At 48.4% G+C, this 18,463-nt stretch overlaps 2 protein-coding genes across 2 annotated transcripts in view; one reads left to right on the top strand and one right to left on the bottom strand.

Annotated features, from left to right (window-relative positions):
• LOC149364440 (uncharacterized) overlaps positions 1-3,765 on the top strand; it is a 29,454-nt gene extending 25,689 nt beyond the window's left edge. Inside the window, exons 17-18 of the mRNA XM_089568699.1 lie at positions 781-915; positions 3,326-3,765. Of these exons, the coding sequence (XP_089424825.1) occupies positions 781-915; positions 3,326-3,463 (273 nt within the window). The 3' untranslated portion in view covers positions 3,464-3,765. The remainder of the gene's footprint in view (positions 1-780; positions 916-3,325) is intronic.
• A 2,520-nt stretch (positions 3,766-6,285) lies between these two features.
• Positions 6,286-18,463, bottom strand: part of LOC149364439 (membrane metallo-endopeptidase-like 1) — a 37,150-nt gene continuing 24,972 nt past the window's right edge. The window contains exons 15-26 of the mRNA XM_089570115.1: positions 17,717-17,957; positions 16,478-16,576; positions 15,999-16,076; positions 15,334-15,443; positions 14,475-14,533; positions 13,328-13,379; positions 12,926-12,993; positions 11,789-11,925; positions 10,472-10,537; positions 9,009-9,116; positions 7,988-8,064; positions 6,286-6,586 (exon numbers count right to left, since the gene is read on the bottom strand). Of these exons, the coding sequence (XP_089426241.1) occupies positions 6,481-6,586; positions 7,988-8,064; positions 9,009-9,116; positions 10,472-10,537; positions 11,789-11,925; positions 12,926-12,993; positions 13,328-13,379; positions 14,475-14,533; positions 15,334-15,443; positions 15,999-16,076; positions 16,478-16,576; positions 17,717-17,957 (1,201 nt within the window). The 3' untranslated portion in view covers positions 6,286-6,480. The remainder of the gene's footprint in view (positions 6,587-7,987; positions 8,065-9,008; positions 9,117-10,471; positions 10,538-11,788; positions 11,926-12,925; positions 12,994-13,327; positions 13,380-14,474; positions 14,534-15,333; positions 15,444-15,998; positions 16,077-16,477; positions 16,577-17,716; positions 17,958-18,463) is intronic.

The raw sequence follows: 18,463 nt of genomic DNA, 5'->3' as shown, positions 1-18,463 counted from the left end.
CCCCTTCTCCTTTCAGCCCTGCCGCTGATTTGTGCGCACCGGCGCTTAAGACAAGGCAACACGCGGCTGCGAGCATAATCGTTGGCGGGCTAGATCACTCGTATCTCGCTTAAGGGCACTGTTAAACGACAAGGCATGCAGGCTAAGTCATCTTGAAGCGTCTTAGACAAATGGCGGACCAGAATACAAGCCTACGCTTGTTGATTGTAAGGGGCTCACCACCGGTACCGTATCCCTGTCTAATATGCTTCTGATTTTTATTTTAATTGCCAGTCCATATTGTCTTTCAGGCTACAGAATTCCTATACTGGAGGAAATATGAAAGATGAGGAGAAAGATGAGAGGGTGTTATGAAGAAATGAAAAGCACTTTAATGACCTCACTCTCGACATCCCGTCTGTGTGCCGCCCACTCAATCACCCATCCCAACCTTCTGGGAGACCGCCCTTCCGGCTGCACGAGCCGGTGAATAGCGCAAGTTGATTGACCGAGCTAGTCTGGCGGGGAATGCCAAAGGGCTCCTGGACTGAGGAGCCCTGCCGCGAAGGTTTTTATCTGTTATTAAAGTTCATCCTCCACCTCCTCACGGCGAAGTTCTTAACCGCACCGTGAGGGTAAGGACGAAGGATTCCTTGGGAGATCCAGTGGGCAGGACCAGCATTTTAATTCGGTGTCTCATAATTCATGTTGTTGCCACCCACCGTGTACATATAATACTTTGCAAAAGCTTGTCCTGTGCCAGACCCCTGGTAACACTTGTGCCGGGTGGCGCCCTTGCAGTCCACGGGCACGGAGCACGACGCCCTGTACTTCGGTCTGCCCGTGGCGGTGGGCGCTTCGGTGAACACCATCCTGCCGGTCTCGCTGCCTCTGGTCATGCTGCACGACATGGCGCCGGTCACGCGTAAGCAGTTGGTGAGGGAACCCTTTTACCTACGCGTGAAGCGAGACTGTTTGACCGGCTGTCCTGCTTCTTGCTCGGAAATACTTCGTCGAAAGCTGTTTCATTTCTCTTTAAGCAGGATTTTGCCCAATGTTTAGAACAGCGTCGTAAATATCAGGAGCTATGTGGCAAACTCAGAAGCGCTAAGCAGCCTACCTAACAATAGTGGGACTCAGATATTGTTTTTAATAACTCATCTGAACTTCGCTGACAGAACTCTGTTGCGTTGCAGCAGTATTCACAGAAAAGGAGAAATTCTCAAGACAGGAATATAACTCTATGTAGCATACCTTTCGTTGGCCATTGTTTTCATTTTCCTGTAGGTTATTTTCTATTAATCATCGACATATTTGAAGCATTATTTAAAAGAGGACGAACAACGTTAATGACACCAAAGAGGGGCGTGTCGCGCAATTCATCTCCGAAGCTGCGACAGCGCATTGGAGGGATGGCGCAGCGGCCGCTGCGATAAGCCACTGTTTACATGGCTGCGCATCGAAACTTTCGCGATAGTGCTGCCGCATTGCGTCTCAGCTGGAAATTAGGGCGAGGCGGCCATATCCGGCTCGACCCCATCCGCTTTCGGCTATCGCGATTTCTGGCATCTTGACAGCTTCGCCAGCTTGCACTTTGAGAAAACTTCCCTACCGACTCGCCCGGCCTGCCGCAAATGCTTTTTTTTTACCGCTAACTCAGGGCTCCCAATTCCCCCTCCCCTCGCTGCGACGCGCTTTCCAGTTTACATGCATTTTTTTTTGTGGGCGCAGTCGCGTCTCGATCTAACCCCCTGCTGGCGCAGGCACTGCGCTGCGACTCTCTACAGCGAAGTGAACCGTCTACATGGCATCGACGCGAGAAGAAAAAAGAAAATTGGCAGTGGTTTAGCTCTGGTTAAACCTAGAGGATTGCGAAAGCAACGAGGAGAGAGAGAGAGAGAGAGAGAGAGGCGATGGAGAGCGCGCGGCAGAGGCGGCGGCCTCGGCACGCTAGCTATGCGCCGCTACTGCGCATGCGCTACTGGCGAGCGCGGCGGCGGCACCTGTGAGTCACCCGCGCAGCGACGGCGGCGGCGCGCCAGCTTTGCGCCGTGTGACGTCAGCGCTCCTCGCGCATGCGCAGTGTGGACTTTCATCAGCTCCGCGAAATGGCTCGGCAACTCGCGTAGTGTTGCTTCCGCAACAAAACGGTCTCGCTGCTACTCAGTCGCAGCCATGTAAATCCCGCTGTCGTCTGTGCCTGGGCGAAATGTGCGGTATAACTTGATATCGGGTTGTTGAGGTGGACCCGCATTTACTGGAGGCGGCGCGACACTTGAAGGCGAGGGAGCAGCTGACAAAGACGTCAGCTTTGCCTATCAGCCGTGAGCATGGTGTGGCTCGCGCTGTCTGCTTTGTCGTCCTCAAGGCGTTTTTGCCTGTGAGGGCGCTTCGGGGCTATCCACTTTATACCTTCAAAGGACTATAAACGCCAAATTTTTGCTTCCGTGTTTTCTTCTCTCGAAAAATGCGTTAGACATTTGTATACATGGAACACCCTGTGGTATTCGTGTACGACTGCTAAATAATTTATAACTGAATTTCTTCTTGACGCTGTTTCGGTGTCGGTTCGGTTTTGGTTTCATCAGTCGAATGGTGACTGGTGCGTAGTTGGTGTTTAGGTCACATGAGGCATTAAAATTCAGCTATACAATTGCTTACAGGTAATTTTTTGTCATTACCAGGTCTTGTAAGAGGCTGGATTAAATGTAGTAGTAAATTAAAACTACATATCAGCGATTATATTAGTTTTTTCTAGTGGATTACGTGACCAAAACATCAACTTGACGTCACAGTCGTCGTTCGGTCGACGAAACCGAAACCAAAACAGCATAAGAGGAGAAATTTAATTATAAATTATTTAGCGGTTGTAGGCAAATACTACCCCGCAACCCATGTATTCTAATTGCCTAACGCATCGTTTGACAGAAGAAAACGCGCAATAAAATTAGGTGTATGTAGTCTTTTAAAAGGGTAATGAGCTTGAATGATTAATGTCTGTGCATTAAGGGTACTAGATGTTCACCATTAACGACTTTCAGTGTTAGGACTGAATGTCGGATTCAACTACATCTTCTTGGAGTGGCGTCTAGTACACATGGTCATACTACAGTGTGTTTATACTTTCAGACTTGTTTCGAAATGTTTTTGCAGAGAGAGAGAGTGAAAGGAATTTTAATGAGAGGAGAGGAGGAGAGGAGAGGTCGGTTGGTGGTAACATCTATAGCACTTACCTGTTCTCCACTGAGATAAAACTTGACCGAATTGAAAGACAAGTGGCTCTCCACTGCGATTTCTATCGCACATGCGTACATTCATCCCTCTCGTACCCCTTTCTCCCTTGCAGATTCTGACCGGCGCCTTCGTGAAGACTGTGGTGGTGGCCAGCATTCTCCTGTCCATGAACACCACGGGCGAATACGTTTTACACAGCATCAGACAATTTAACAACACCGAGACACTGGACACTCTAACACTTCGGTGAACCATTTCAGTAAAAGCAGGAGCGCACATCTTCCGGCCAGCAGAAGCAAGAACTTGGCATAGGTGTGCTATCGACACTGTTTTAACGTTTCCATCTAGGCGTGGAAATCAATCAACTAAAGAAAGTAAAAAGAAAACGAATGATCTGCGACGTTTCAACAGTTGTGATAAGCGTTATTATAGAAGCAACAGTGGCGTGAGACACGACTAATTTAAGCGTCAACCATCGGTGCGTCGGACATCGGATGGTCACTGTACCGAACAAGTATAGCTTTCGAAGCAATTAAAGATGTATGCTTTTGACACCAGGGGCACTTGTGTGCGCCGAAGGTGATCCTTCTCGAGCTGTTCACCTTCGTGCGTGGGGAAACCGATAGCGCCGTAGATGAGCGCAGAAATTTCCAGCCCGGGAGTGCTGGAAAGCGGGAATTTCGAATTTGTATTGGCTAATAGATCTAACACGTGGTTGATGTGGTCGTAACAAATAACCTTCTCGAGGTAAACACCCTGAATATGATTTGCTAATTTCCATACGCGCCTAATTCGAAACATGTACTTGCAATAAACCGCGCAGTGTGAACGGCGAAATTACGCAGACTTTGAAAACTGGACTCTCGTTCTCGGCACTTTTTTTTTTCCTTTTGTGATCATAATGTACAAAGTGTAGTAAATTTTTCCTACCTGGCATCTTATGTGGGCAACGACGAGTGCCTTTTGTTTCAACGCCGCCAGAAGTACCTGTCTACTCCTCCATTCCGTTGAGGTCAACGGCGCACCTGTAAAAGCAATTTCACCTTCCAGCCAGAAGCAATAACTTGTGATATTGAGTCTGCTTTAACATTTACAATTAGGCGTGAAGTAAGAGCGGCGCGCATGGTCTTTGATGTTTCCATAGTCGTGGCAAGCGTTAGCACAGAATTAACAGCCGCATCCGAGAAGGAAATTTAACCAACCGTCGGCCCGTCGGTCGTAGAAACCACGGCTAATCTGATGATGAACGTGAAACAAAACTATCGGAAACATTCCGAAATTTTTCGCCGTAGGGGTGTTCAGCAGAAAAAAAAAATACCGAGTGGGATTCGAACAAGCGTCGGCACAAATGAACAGTTTCGTTTCTGGATAGACTCGATCGGCAATCGCCGCTATGTCTCACCTGCTCTACGGTGCTTTCCAGTTCTGCGGTCGTGTCTACAATGACACAAGAGTACCAAATAACTTATTTCATGCTAATACGTACAAAAGAGAGTTTAGGAGCTCTACGTCGCTGAGCTTTACTTGAGCTCCGCCCAAGTTACCGTCATCCCAGCTGGCTAGGGGTAAGCAAATACTCGAAAATTTCAAATACCGAATGGAATATCGTCCTCACCGGTTATTCCAACGAAACGAATAGTGTATTGTCAAAATTAGTTTGGTTTAGTTTATAGGGCTTTAGCGTCCCAAAGCGACTCAGGATGTTTGGTTTAGGTTTATGGGGTTTAACGTCCCAAAGCGACTAAGGCTATGAGAGACGCCGTAGTGAAGGGCTCCGGAAATTTCGACCACCTGGTGTTCTTTAACGTGCACTGACATCGCACAGTACACGGGCCTCTAGAATTTCTTCTCCAAAGAAATTCTAGCCGCCGCGGCCGGGATCGAATCCGCTTCTTTCGGGTCAGCAGCCGAGTGCCATAACCACTGAGCCACCGTGGCGGCTATTTTCAAGATTAATCGAAATGAATATGTTCTCAACTTCTCGAATAGTTCTCGAATGAAGGCAGGAAGTTCGAAGAAGGCCGGCCGTATTTTTCCTCGACGAATGTTTCATAAAAATCCCACACCGATGCCACGCACCATCCTTCCGCAAAGGTATATGACGAAGGTGAAGGATAAAGCGCCACGACGCGGTCCATTTGTGTGGGGACGTTCATAATGCTTGTGCGTGGCCTCTAAGCCTGGACTACACGGCAGAACTCAAATTCAGGAAAACCCTGCCTTGATGCTGGATCTTGGAGGCCATAGCACATACGTGTAGATGCCACCAGCCTCATTTCCTTCGTTGTGATTCTAGTGCCGTCGGGTACCCACCGTTTTTCTAATGTATACAAAACTTCCTCTGGCCGGATGCTGGGTTTTTCTGGGGTGAAATGCTTGGGAAAGTGTTTTTGACAAAACCAAGCAAATGGTAATTTTTCTATGCCTATAACTTGGCCTTAATAGTCAGTGTTGCAACTCGTTATTGGAGATGTTTTTTTGCAGCTATAGCTAGTTGCACAGCTCAAACTTCTTAACCTTTTAACATAAAGCAGTGCCACAACCATCGTTTCAATGTTTCGCTCTAGTTCTCTACTACTAATATTCAATTTCTACTCTATTTGGTGCTATCACAATTATATTGTAGCGAAAGCTACACTAGGCTATTCAGCGGCGTGTTTCGGGCGGTCGTCTCAGGCCAGTACTGCGCATGCGCCGTAACCATGGCAACCATGCCAACCGGTTGCCATGCGCCGAGCATAACATGCTCGGCGCCTAACGTACCCTTCGCTATGAATGTCCTGACCTAGCTGAGCTAAGCCACAGCAAATTTCGGTCTTCAGGTTTACTATTGGTATTACTGTTCGGAAGTGGAGCTACACTATTCGTATTATATTCGGCTTGAGAAAAGTACTATTCGTACAGCCATACAGCTGGCTCGTCTACGGCTGCTGCTGTTGCCGAGAACATAGCATAGACAGTCCGTAGTGCCGGCGCTGATAGCGCAGCCCTTTATCGACCCACCAACAGTGCACGCACATCACTGGTGTAAAGATGACAAAAGACAATGACACTTTATTCGTGGGGCGCAAGGGGGTTCCCTGTCTCGCGGCCAAGGGCCGTGTGCACAAGGAGGCAAGGCTGCACAGCTGGTGTGTCCGCGGCTCCACACAATGGTTTCCTCCTCTCTGCTCGCTCTGTGATGGTGGAAGGGGGAGGAGCTTCTCTTGCCCTGCTCAGTCATGGCTTCCATCAGCTCTGCACACTGTGGTACTCGACCGGCGATGGCTAGCCGCCCCAGGCGTTGCACTTCTGCTGGGGGTTCATGGCGCTGCCCGCGGGGCACTCGAAGACCCGCGAGAACTCGCGAGAGTTCTGCAACGCCATCGTCACCCTGCGCCAGAGATCGAGGCGAACAAGATGGCGACGATTAAAGGAGCTCTGAAAGGGGCTGCAATAAAGTTGAGGTATGCCTGGTATGTTAAAGGACTCCGCTTCACGAATATCCTTCAGCGAGAGTGTTTGATGGGCGTTGTAAAAGCTGAGTTATGCGTAGTCAAAACATGCATTTCAACGCTTTCGCGCCTTTCCCTCTTCTCTCGTCACTTTTTGCACGCTGAAAGGTCGGCGCTCCTCAGCCGGCCTTCCGGCCGGAGGCGTTGCTTCCTGACCTGTCTGAGCTATCATGGCCGCGGTCATGGTGGCCACTTGGTGTCTGAAAGAATCTAACCAATAGCCTTCTCTGAACCGGTATACGCAGGAGCGTGCGACGGAGGAGGGTGCGAGCATGAAAAAGTCACCGGGTAGGGCTCGCTAACTTTCGCGCGTGATTGTGGGTTCTTTGCTGCGTGCCTAAGTGTATTATTAAGCTTGGGTGTTCATAACAACCAAATGCAGTGAATGAACAGGTTGATGTGCTCCCCTAGGAAGGTGTTTCAGAGACCCTTTAAGGCAAAGGTTAGTCGACCTTCTTATAAGAGAATCTCCGAAAAAGACATGGATTTCTGATTGCGATAAACGTGGTGAAGCTTTCGTCCATGCGAAGACATTATACATCTGAGGGTATTTAATTTAGAGCCGCCATAATTGCTCTCTCGCACTGATCGTCTCGTCAGAAAATTCAAGGAGCACCTGATTTATTACTTGGTTCCTCTAGCACTGGTGGTAATTACACAACCTTTGACGTCAAGGCTGAAACATATCAAATGACTGTCTTTATCAAAGGCGAGGCTGACCAGTAACGAACAGGTCGGAAAAAAAGAACGAGTTGTCACTACAAAAATTTAGCCCAGATTTCGAAGCTCTCTAAATGCCCCAATATTTTGTGCAAATGAAGCTCGCTGAGTTTTAAGACCGTCTAGAGATACTGCCAGTAGCCGTGGACGAACTGCTCATTCGTGAACGTTTGCTTCAGAATATGTTTAGTGACTTCCTGCTCGTGAAGCTTGCTTCCTTGTGAAAGACAGTCACAAAATGGCCTGAATTTCGAAGTGCGGTTTAAAGAATTGTGTACCTCAAACAGCTCTGAACTGAAAGCGCAGCCCTGTATGTTAGGAATCAAATTCATCGGTGTCGGGTCTGCTGACGCGCCTGTAGTTACTGAGACTTCATTTGACAACGTTACTAGGATTTAGCTATAAGCGTTCTTTCATCTCGGTTTGAAACTGTGTGCGACGCGGCCACAGCACTGACAAAACGCTGTATGCGCCTCCGTATGTAACACGCATCGCTGCAACACGACAGGCTTTGAAAAAGCACGAAAGCACCCCGCTACACCAAAGTCAACAATCTTCACCTCTCTTTTACAAGGGCTTCGTTGGTGCTGTACATCTGGTACGTCATGTAGTCCTGGTTGGCCTTGACGCAGTTGTCCTAGAATGAATATAGCACGAATTAAGCAAGAGAGGAGGAGGTACACTAGAGGCTCGAAAAGTCGATAAAAGACGCCTCAAAACAACAGGAGTTAAAAGGGTACAGACGCAGTTTTTGGGTGTCTGTTTTTATGCTTTGAAAGAAACCCATCGTGATCATGAAAATGAGCTAAAAATAACACGTTGCAGCGTTAACTACCAACGATTTTGTACCGGCAGTTACGGTCTCGGTCGGCGCCAGCGCTGAAGTGCATCATGACGTCACGGTCGACCGGCTAACCTGGACTACCCCAATCCTGATTATGTCGGCGTCGCCGGAAAGCAGTAGTTGTTCCAGTGATCAACCAGTGGATTTCATGACGACAAAATAATTAGCGCAAGTTCACCTTGACGTCACTCCATGAGGGTGGAGTTGCGAGTGGCTCCTCGGACAACGTTCAAAATCGTATGTTCCAATCAACGCATGAGACTGAAATTTGCCAGAAGGCATCACCTTACGCCCACGAAACATTACATTTGAACCTCGTTACAACAAAGTATAAGGGGCCTGGTGTTAACTTCGTTATAGCCGTAGCTTCGTTATAGACCATGTTGACCGAGGTTCCAAGGGAAACGTCATGCATTCCTTCATTATATCCATTATTTCGTTATAACCAGGTTAAACATATCGTTTGCTTCAAAATTTTGTGTCTGTACCCATTTAAGAAAGAGGCAGCAGCAGGCTGGCTTAATAACTTTTAATAAACTTTTTTTAAGCGCACCAAAGATCTGTCTTTCTGTCACGCAAAAGAAAAAAGTAGACTGAAAGACACTCTCCACGCCATGCGTTTCCATTGGCGCCCTTCTCGCTTTCACCACTCCCACTTTCTTTTGTGCTGCGTCAGTGAAGTCTTACGAAATCGTCCTGCGCCACAAAACGAAACCCGTCGGTAAAGCGAGGCTCACCAGAACGTAGTATATGAAGAAGAGCTTATCCGACGAAAGGTGCTCGGCGTTCATCATGCGGAAGTCTCTCTGCCATATTCTGAAGACGTTCAGCAGCTGATGGAAGGCCTGGAAAGAGGCGTCACAAAGCCGATGAACTGGGCGTGAAAAAAAAAAAAAGAAAACGCAGTGCCACCTAATTCCATTACGAGTTGGCAATGCGACGGCATTTGAAGCCGTTGATGCCTTTGCCGGAAGTGACAGGTGGTGCTTGAGACAGCCAGGTTGCTCTTTCCGAGTAATATTGTCTCTCCATATACCACCTCCCACGGTTGGCAGGCGGAGGGTTCACACGAAGAACTTCACTTCCGGTCTGGTGGGGTCAGATCCCTCCAGCCAATAGGATTTCTGCACTCTGATGCCGTCGCTGATGACGTCACTGCCCGCCAGCCAATCAGAATTTTTTGGGGGAACACCGGTTGCCACCGGCTTTTTGCTGCAATGAGGCTTCAAAGCTACCACTTAAAATAGCGACTCGCTGCAACTCGCAATTTTTGTTTGGTTGTTTCCATTACAGGGATATTGGAAGCAGTAGGCCCACAGGTGCGGAAATAGGGTTGTGCCCTCGTTATCAATTAAGGAATCAACGCCTCTCGGCGTTGATTCCTTAATTCCTTGATTCCTTGATTCCTTAATCGCGAGCCCAGTCACGTACAAACCCTGTCCTACGACATCTATGCGCACTCTATCCCAGCAGATACCTTCCTACTGCACTCGGCCGCCCCCGACTACGCTTTTCGTCTTGTGCCATCCACGCCACTGTGTCTCAAAGTTAACCCAGTAATTTTCAAGCCTTTTCGTTAGCCTGCCAGGTTTTGCCCAAAGCCCGAGTACTGACAACAATCAGCTACTGCATAATATCCCTTCCAGCGATGTTAGTAAGCTGCTTTTGATCACCTGAGAGTTCCCACAAAATGCGTCCCACCTAGGTTCTTTCCACTCCGTACTGATTAATGGAGCTCTTAGTCGTTCTCTGGAACTCTTCCACGCGTTTATTTCAATCCCTCGCGATCATTTCATGCACTGAGATGGCGTTCGAGGCGTCATAGAAAAAGAAAAGGTCTCCCATTTTGGTTGGTTCCTCCTTACTCCGAGAAAGAAGAGATGATGACAGGCGTGTATCCGCCCCCCCCCCCCTCAAAAAAAAAAAAAACAAAGAAAAATGAGGCGTGCATTTAGATGCATGAACGAAACGGTGCACGACGCGCTGCAGCCGACCTACTGCAAGGCATTGCCGGGCGCAACCAAGACGAAGATGAGTGGCAAAGATGTGGGAGTTTAAGAAACAGCTGTGCTGATGAGAGTACACGAAGCCCAAAGTACACACGATGTCTCTGAGTGCATGAAACCGCAGCTTGACCAGGTTGCAAGGCGCCTACGAAATGACGAATTCTACTCTAAGCTTAGCGACAGAAGTTTCGCACCTTGAAGGCAGGCGTGATGGCGGCGCTTTCTTCGAACAGCGACTCCTGCACGTCCGATCCGTTCAGCTGCGCCGGTGAGGAGAACAGAGGAGGATACATAAAGAATGCGTTGTACAGTGTAAAGAGAGAGAAAAAAAAGTGCGCTGAGGACACAAAGTCATAAAGGATTCAAATCGGCTCTGGAGTTAAGGCGAGAGCCTTTAATGGCTCATACTGTTGTCCGTTAACAAAGCGTGTCACACGCGTTTAACTCGGGAACTAAGAAAGAAGAAAACCAATGGTTGCTCCAGATAGAGGAAGAAAAAATGAATCTAGAAGCCAAGTTTGATGACTGTAGATGAATTAATTAATTATAGGCAAGATTGTCGAAATTGCGTCGAAATAGCGCGGACGTCGATATAGCCACGGGAACGGTGTGACGTCACATCCACCGAAAGTCGTCACGGCATAGTGAAAATTGTCACAGAGTGGTCGAATTTGCGTTAGATTAGATGGAGAAATGTGTAATTAAGCGTAATTAACACTTAAGATCCCCGAAAGATGTATAATTTGGGTATCGATATAGCCACAGGAACGATGTGACGTCACATCCTCCGGAAGTCGTCACGGCATAGTGTCCTCGGCTTTCGCCTCTCAACACTTCAATTGCCAAAGGGTTCTCGCATTTTTTTCCTATGGGAGTAACTGCGTTGCCACGACCATCATCCGTATCCCCCTCCTCCACTATTATTCCTTCTCGTCTTTCCAAAGGGAGTCTCTCCTCACGGACAAACCGCTTGTCCCTCACTCGATTCGCAACGGGGTATTACTCACCGGCAGCTCCAACCCGGCTCTGCACTCCAAACAGAAAGCAGTAAAAAGGGAGTAAGTCCCATATATGCGTATTCATGTTTAGAGTGTATGCACAACAGGCCGAACGATAGGAGGTTCAGTGTGTGTGCAAAATGGCTGACGCAGGAACTCTACCGCGGTTCGTGTTCGGCCACCGGCCACCGCCATGTTTTGATACGGCACTCAACTTGCAGGTGGCATGGCGGCTACCAACTTCGTAGCGGTAAGCACGTTCTTTGCGCACTCGATATAAAAAATTCGTGGAGTAGTAATGGAAACCACAGGCTGAAGATCAAAAAACTATATGTGGTTTGAAAAGTTTGATACATCGATAAGTAGATTCACAACACCTTTCACGTGTGGTTAAAATGCCGGACCAAGAGGTGCCGAAGGAAGCCGAAGCCAGGAGGTAATTTTGTTCTTTCTAAAAAGGACGATGCCCGCCAAAGTGGAAAACGAAAAGAACGAAGAGTAGAAAGAAGTCACCTTGCGCCCCGGATTCGCGGGGTCATCGAGTTTGCTGTACTGATTTGCGAAACACATGAGCTGTTTCTCGAAATTCTGCGCCGAAGTCTCGCTCCACACCATCTCGGGGAACACTTTGCCCGTGTCGTAGTAGTAGCCTGCGCAGAGAAGGCGAGGGGATATTTCGTCGATCAGATAACCGAACTGCTTTGACGTAGGTAGTTTAAATGCAGTGGTATGCATGGCACTGCGATTTTTTTTACCGCCACCTGTCTACCAAACTGATTGGCAACACTTACTCGCTCACTTACAACAGTTCTGGTCAAGCCATCGCTTCACGTTCCCTTTACCTGGAGCCCCATGCCACATCACGAGAAACGACGAGTGTCTAACGCGAATAAACTGGTTTGCATGCTCTTCCTAATCAGAGATCGGGCCCCGAAGGGGCTTTCACTACCCTGCGCTAGGGGGCGGTACTGTTTTAAGAGAACAAACTAGCCGTGAGCGAGGACATAAACGAGATAGTAGAAATACGGTTAAGCCAGTTCTTACGCCTCCTTTCCGCAAGGTTTGCCCTGAGACACCACAGATATTTTCTTTACGATAATGGGATAAGGATGAGCTTGATTCGGTAAACGCCTAGGTGGTGGTTGTGGAGGGAACACAGTAAGTTATCTGCTGAAGCGCGCCATCAGGATTAGGTCAGTCGTGTCAGGAAGCAGCCGCTGTGGACTTGCGCACATTCAGTTATCTTTCGCATTCAGTGGTCTCTATTTGCGAAGTGACGAAGGGTATCGAGGTGGTGGGCTTGCTTGCCCACGCTGCAGTTTAAAACCATGGAGAAATTGAGTACAAGTACGCGATAGTGTACCGTGCTGCTCGCAAAAGAATTGGCGCACTGAACTGGAGACTTGATCGTAATGAAACAAAGGTCATTAATGGGCTTCTGAATAGCGGCAACCAAGATCACAAGATTTTGTGCTGAAAATGTTGACAAGACCGAATGGGCTTTTTGTTGCTGCCGTTCGATAACTCTAATTTATTCCTTCGGCGACGGCAGCTGGGACTCAAACTTCTCTACGTAGCCAAGAGCAGTAAACACTTCATGGAGCGATGCATTTAATGAATAATTCCGGTGCAGTCGCTGTTCGCACTTACTCTTCTCGTAAATCATCCTCGTCATAGCTTTTGCCTGTCTGACGCCATAGCGCGCAGAGTGGACAACGCTGCAAGGAAAAAAAAAAGACAACATGAGTTCTGCCCTTGCGCTGTGAAAATGCGAAGGCTGTCGTTACGATCACGTGGACATCTCGCTGCAGTGTTAACTTTTCCGCGCCGTATCTCACGGCACTCCTTCGTTTTCTCCCAATTACGAATGAAAATATTGCCACTGAGTCACGCGATGTTCGCTACTGCAGGCCGACAGATTGCGCCAGTTGGCGATGTCCGGGAAAGCTGGGCATGGCCGAGTTACCGCGTCAGCTCTCTAAAAATATCGGTATCAACAGGGTATACGCTATCGAGAAAAGCAGCGCCAAGCCGACAGCACCCCCAACTTACAAGACCGAGCTGTTGGTGGGAACTGATGTGTTGAAGAGACCCATCGGGATGACTGCGGATAAAGAGAAAGTAAGCGACGGTAAGTGGTCGACGAGGCGACGGCGCTCGCCAGTCTAAAATCACAAGCTGCTCAAAGGGAGGGTTGCTAATTTACGCTCAACCTTAAGATAAGCGTGCTTCGCGATTCGGACAGCGAGCAGCAGGAAACATCACTGAGTTTATCTCTTCTTTCAATCTCTGTCAGCAAAAGTGTTCCTCGGTTTTATCCCCCTACTTCCCTTCTTTCTCTCATCGCCGCCCCTCAATTCGTTATCTCATCTTTCTCTCCTAGTCGCTACGATCGGTGACCTTGGACGGGCTTCATCCACGCGATGGCTCGAAGGGAGCTCCGTATAACGGCTCATGCCGTAAAAATAAGTAATAAACGTTGTCTGTTCATATAGAGACGAGAAAAAGGTCATCGATGTTAATCGTGGTGTAAACATGACAGCGCTCGTCTTACAAGCTATGTGACATGGTCAGCCGAACCTGATGCCATGAAGTTTTACAGAGAAAGGAGCTGATTGTCGACACTGAGGAGTGCAGGGAAACGCAACCCGTTACTTTAATTGGGTCACAACGATTTAAGTATACGTACTGGCATCTTCGTCGTGGATGGCCTACAGAGAGTTTTTGCACGCCTCTAAGTAGGAGTAAAAAGGCTTCAATTCAAAAGAAGCCCATGGGCACCCCAGGCGTTAACTCACACTCGTCACGAACCGCTTGTTATGCTTCATGCTTAAAAAAAAAACGGCACGCTGTATAATACAAGGCAATTGCATTTCTAAGTTTTCCCGTCCCCTGCGGCAGCATAGTGTCATAGCATAGCGAGATCCGCGATCAGTTACTACCGTGAAGCGCTTCCGCGGGGTGACACCGCGAATGCGCAGATCGCCAAGATGGCTCCAGACGCTTCTGCTTGCCGCGTCGGGACCAATCACAGCGTGCGCAATGGCGCCGCGCGGAAGCAGCCCAGGGTAGGTGGTCGCGGGGTACCTAACTTCACAGCCGATAAGAGGCCGAACGCAGAAGACGCCGGAATTCGAACGGAATGTAGCGAATGGTCCGTTTCGGAAACTGACAGCAAAATGCAACGGTATCTACTTACAGACAGCCTGTCTCTGCATGTCGTAGACAACATTCGTGTCAAAAACGCTGCCAGGCCACCTGGTGACAAAATGTGAAGGAGCTCAGAGCTGGGTCGCGTGAAGCAAGGCATCTTTACAATACAAAGCCCTTGCCGTAATGCAAATGTCACCTACACTGTGACTGTGATAAAAGGACAAGACCATCCTCTTTGAAGAGTAAATTATGCTACTGATAGCAACGTCCTCTGGATAGTGTCCAGGTGATGCGCTACCGCCTATCACCAACACCACCTAGACAGTATCCTGGCGGTGTTGGTGGTCACAAGCGATCGGGTACTGAGAGGACGTCGTACACGAAATAAGACTATATTCGTATGTAGGCACCTTCTCGACCTATCCACAATAGAGGTGAGACTATGGACCACACGTTTTGCCCCCTAAGCCTGAAGAATGTGTTGCATTTCCAGTGCAGCATCAATATTTCGGTACGAAAACTGTTTAAAAAGTTAGGGCCACGAGCAACGACAACCCAGATAAATCAGCGGGAGTGAGCGGCTGTAAGGTCTCTTCATCCGTCACGTGATCATCATCAGCAGCAGCACTCTGACTGCGCCCACTGCAGGTTGATGATGATGCGTACTGGCGTATGAAAGAATAGTCGGAAAAACCTTCCCGTTATTGTCTAATGCTCCCACTGATTGAAAAAAAAAATACTAAAAGTATTTTAAGGATCCAAAGCGCTACGACTAAGATTCCGGGTGAACAAAAGCAAATGGGTCTTTAAGGTAAGTTCGGTCCGTCTGACGTAATGAACAGTTAGAGCAAAGCTTTTTTCAACGATCCCAATGACAGTGAATAACGCTCCCTCTTTCCGCTTACTGCTTCATCCTGGCTTTCTGCGTCGTGTAGGCCTTGAAGACATCCTCTCGGAAGTGTTGCATGTACATGAAGTACTGCTTGATGGCCTCCTGGCCCATCCCTGTGGGAAGCTGGAGAAACCGCAAGGTTTTTTCTTGTTATAATTATGGACACAGAACTGGCCCTATAACATGCTTGAGCATTGCGCTTGACAGGTCAGGTCGCATCAGAGGACTTAATTAACCTCTTTCGGTTGTTGAACTTCTTGCTGCTGATAACGCTTCTTTTAGACGCACCAGTAATATCAGACAACTCTCCCCTCCGTGTCCCTATCAGGTATACACACTCAAATACATAAAGGAAGAGAATGGGTTCGCGCATTATTAGGGACGGATTTATAGACAGCTCTATAAAGGGGCGATACTACGTACACCGTGCATTTATTTTTTTTTTCGGAAGTGCATGTGTGAGTGTGTGGGGGAGGGAGATGCAGCAGCCGTCCCGCAACTCCCCTGAAATATTCCTCTTCGCGAGATAGATTAGTATGTGCACTATACATATTTCAATAGACATAGGACAAAGGTTATTAATGTCGAAAAAAATAGCCTATACAAATCTTAACGAGGGCCATCGTTTCATTACATGATAAAAGATGCTGTAACAAAATAAGCTCAAAAAGAACATGCCTGTGCGATGTGTTCAAGGAATCTGTCCTTGATGGCCACCCAGACGGGGTAAAAACTCAGGATCTTCTGGGACATGATCTGCGAGATAAATACCCATACACTTCGTGAGCCACAAGCAGTTTGGCACAGAACAGTTAGCACGAGTAGTCACCCCAGATATCTCACGACATCTGCTAGAATCAACGTTAGGAGGAGAGCAAAGTACCCCACCTTGGAATGCATATGTTGAAATTGGTGGCCTATAAAGGAATTTAGCGCATCGCTAGTAAAACAGTTCGCTGCACTATCAAGGCAAGCTTGGAGCACTGGTAATGATAAAAGAAACCCAAGAACATAGAACCAGGCAAAAATCTAAAGCCCATGAAGCAGTTGTCAAGTAAGCCAAGCGATGCAATATTGAAACTTCGTTTCACTTCCTGGCGGTGTCTTTATTTGGTAAGGCAACAGCGCGCAGCGTTCTTTTGTAGAGCACACCTCACCTTTTTTTCTGCGATGTACTTGGTGAAACTGTCCATCCATTTGGTCCTGTTGATGTTCTCCGTGAACACTCGACCGATCTTGTCAGTGGTCATCCTAGCCTAGCACCACGTAGAGAGAGTAGAGGGCGATTAGTCAGAGTTTGTCACTTTCCTCGGTCAACTGACGTGAAAAATTATATGCCGCGTAAGAACTCAAGGTCGACGATTTTCCTGGCATTATTACTATATAAGGGGACAATGGGGACAACCTGAAGTTGGCCTGTATCGTTAGGATATAGATTTATAATCACACAGACCGCCCTCACCGAAAACGGAGCTTTTTTAAGATAGAAAATACGAAAACGAAAAAAAAAATACAGGTGGGTGCTGCCATCACTTGAAAGATTTGTGAATTACAATGCGTGTGTCTACACCGATTTTTTGTCGCGGATACCAGAGGTTACGCTGCACCGCCATCAATTTCAAAACGGCGGAATCCCGTCCTGACCAATAAGGACGTCACGAGCTTGAGTCGACTGGCTGGAAGACTTAAATCCAAGTTTCTAGATTGAATCCTCGGTTGGAATATTTTAAAATCCAATAAACACGTCCTGTGCTGGTAGGCAAACGTTAACATAGCCAAAAAGACCCAGAAAATAATTTTTTTTTTTGCTGAGAAAAATAATCGCATCGACTTTTCCTCAGCGTTCCTTTAATGTGAAAAACCTACACGAGGACTGAGGGGCTTGCTAGAACGGAGCGTTCAGGACCTACCTTTCTTGGCACACCGAAATTCAGGAACATGCACTTTTACATTCCACCGGAAGCGAGCGCCCCACGGTGTAAACTACGGCACATGAAAAAACTGGCATTGGCTTAGCTCGGCTATGCCAGGATATACGTAGCGAAAGCAGGCATGGCACACAGCTGGCGAAGGGAGCGGAGGCGAGCGCAACGACGAGGCAAGCGGTGTGACGTCATGCCAGATGGCGCGGTGAGCGCGTGGCGTCCGCCAGCTGCGGTGGTTGCTAGGCAACGGCTCAAGGTCGGTCTCTGTGCCTCCTCGGAGGACCGCCACAGCGCAATCGCAAGTTCGTAGAAATGTACATTTCGATGCAAAAATAACGTTACACTACCACGACGTGCAAGGAAGCGCCAGTCCATTCCTGTACCGTGGTCCTCCGCGGGACGAAGGCTTTTTGCCTGACTGGACCAGCGGACAACAGCAATGCCTCCACTGAGGCAGCCTCGCGTGCTCACCACGACCTCCTTGAAAGTTGATTTCTTCTTTGTGTTGAGGTAGTCCGAGTACAGGTAGAGCAGGTACAGCGGCACGGCGCGGTCAATGCTGTGCATGCAGGCGCGCCAGCGCTCGACGCTCGGAGTGTACATGCCGGTGAACTGCGTGTACCACACGTCTCGCAGCTGCTGCACCGCGTCCGAGAGGTACGGCGACAGCTCCGTCATCAGCCGGAAGCCCAGGTAGTTTATCACCACGTAGCTGTCGTGGAAAGGACAGTTAATGCACGAACTGTTGACATATACGCTACCTTCATATACGCTACATATACGCTACCTTTAACAAGCCAAGACGCGGTGCCTTTGCAGATTGCATGTAAGAAAACAAAGCTGCTAATCAGCTCTCGCACTGCGCAAGAACATGAAGTATTATATTTTTTTAGAGCGAAAGCTCTACTACGCTAGTCCGAACCAATGATTTGCGGCGTGTTGCCGGTGGTTAGCAACGGCGTCCCTAGCAACCGGATCTGCGTCTAGAAACAGGGAGTCGCTGTGCCGAGCTCCGCGCTTCGCCGCGGCGTAGCTCCGCTGGATCGCTAGACTAAGATAGTATGGATAAATGGATCCGTTGGTGGATAAAGTGCCCTAGTTCCTCTAGAACCCACGAAATGGCTGTTCGAGAAGCTGTCATTTTCGCGCGTTTTCGAACCTGCTACAAGGGTAAGAGCCGGCTCCTTGATGACAAAGCAGCAACTCTCGCCTAGTGTT

This window comes from Amblyomma mixtum, chromosome 2 (assembly GCF_055824585.1).
Source record: "Amblyomma mixtum isolate Tamu chromosome 2, ASM5582458v1, whole genome shotgun sequence".
Lineage (NCBI taxonomy): Eukaryota > Metazoa > Arthropoda > Arachnida > Ixodida > Ixodidae > Amblyomma > Amblyomma mixtum.
The sequence above is the reverse complement of the archived record's forward strand: the minus strand, read 5'-3'. Positions and strand labels throughout refer to the sequence as shown.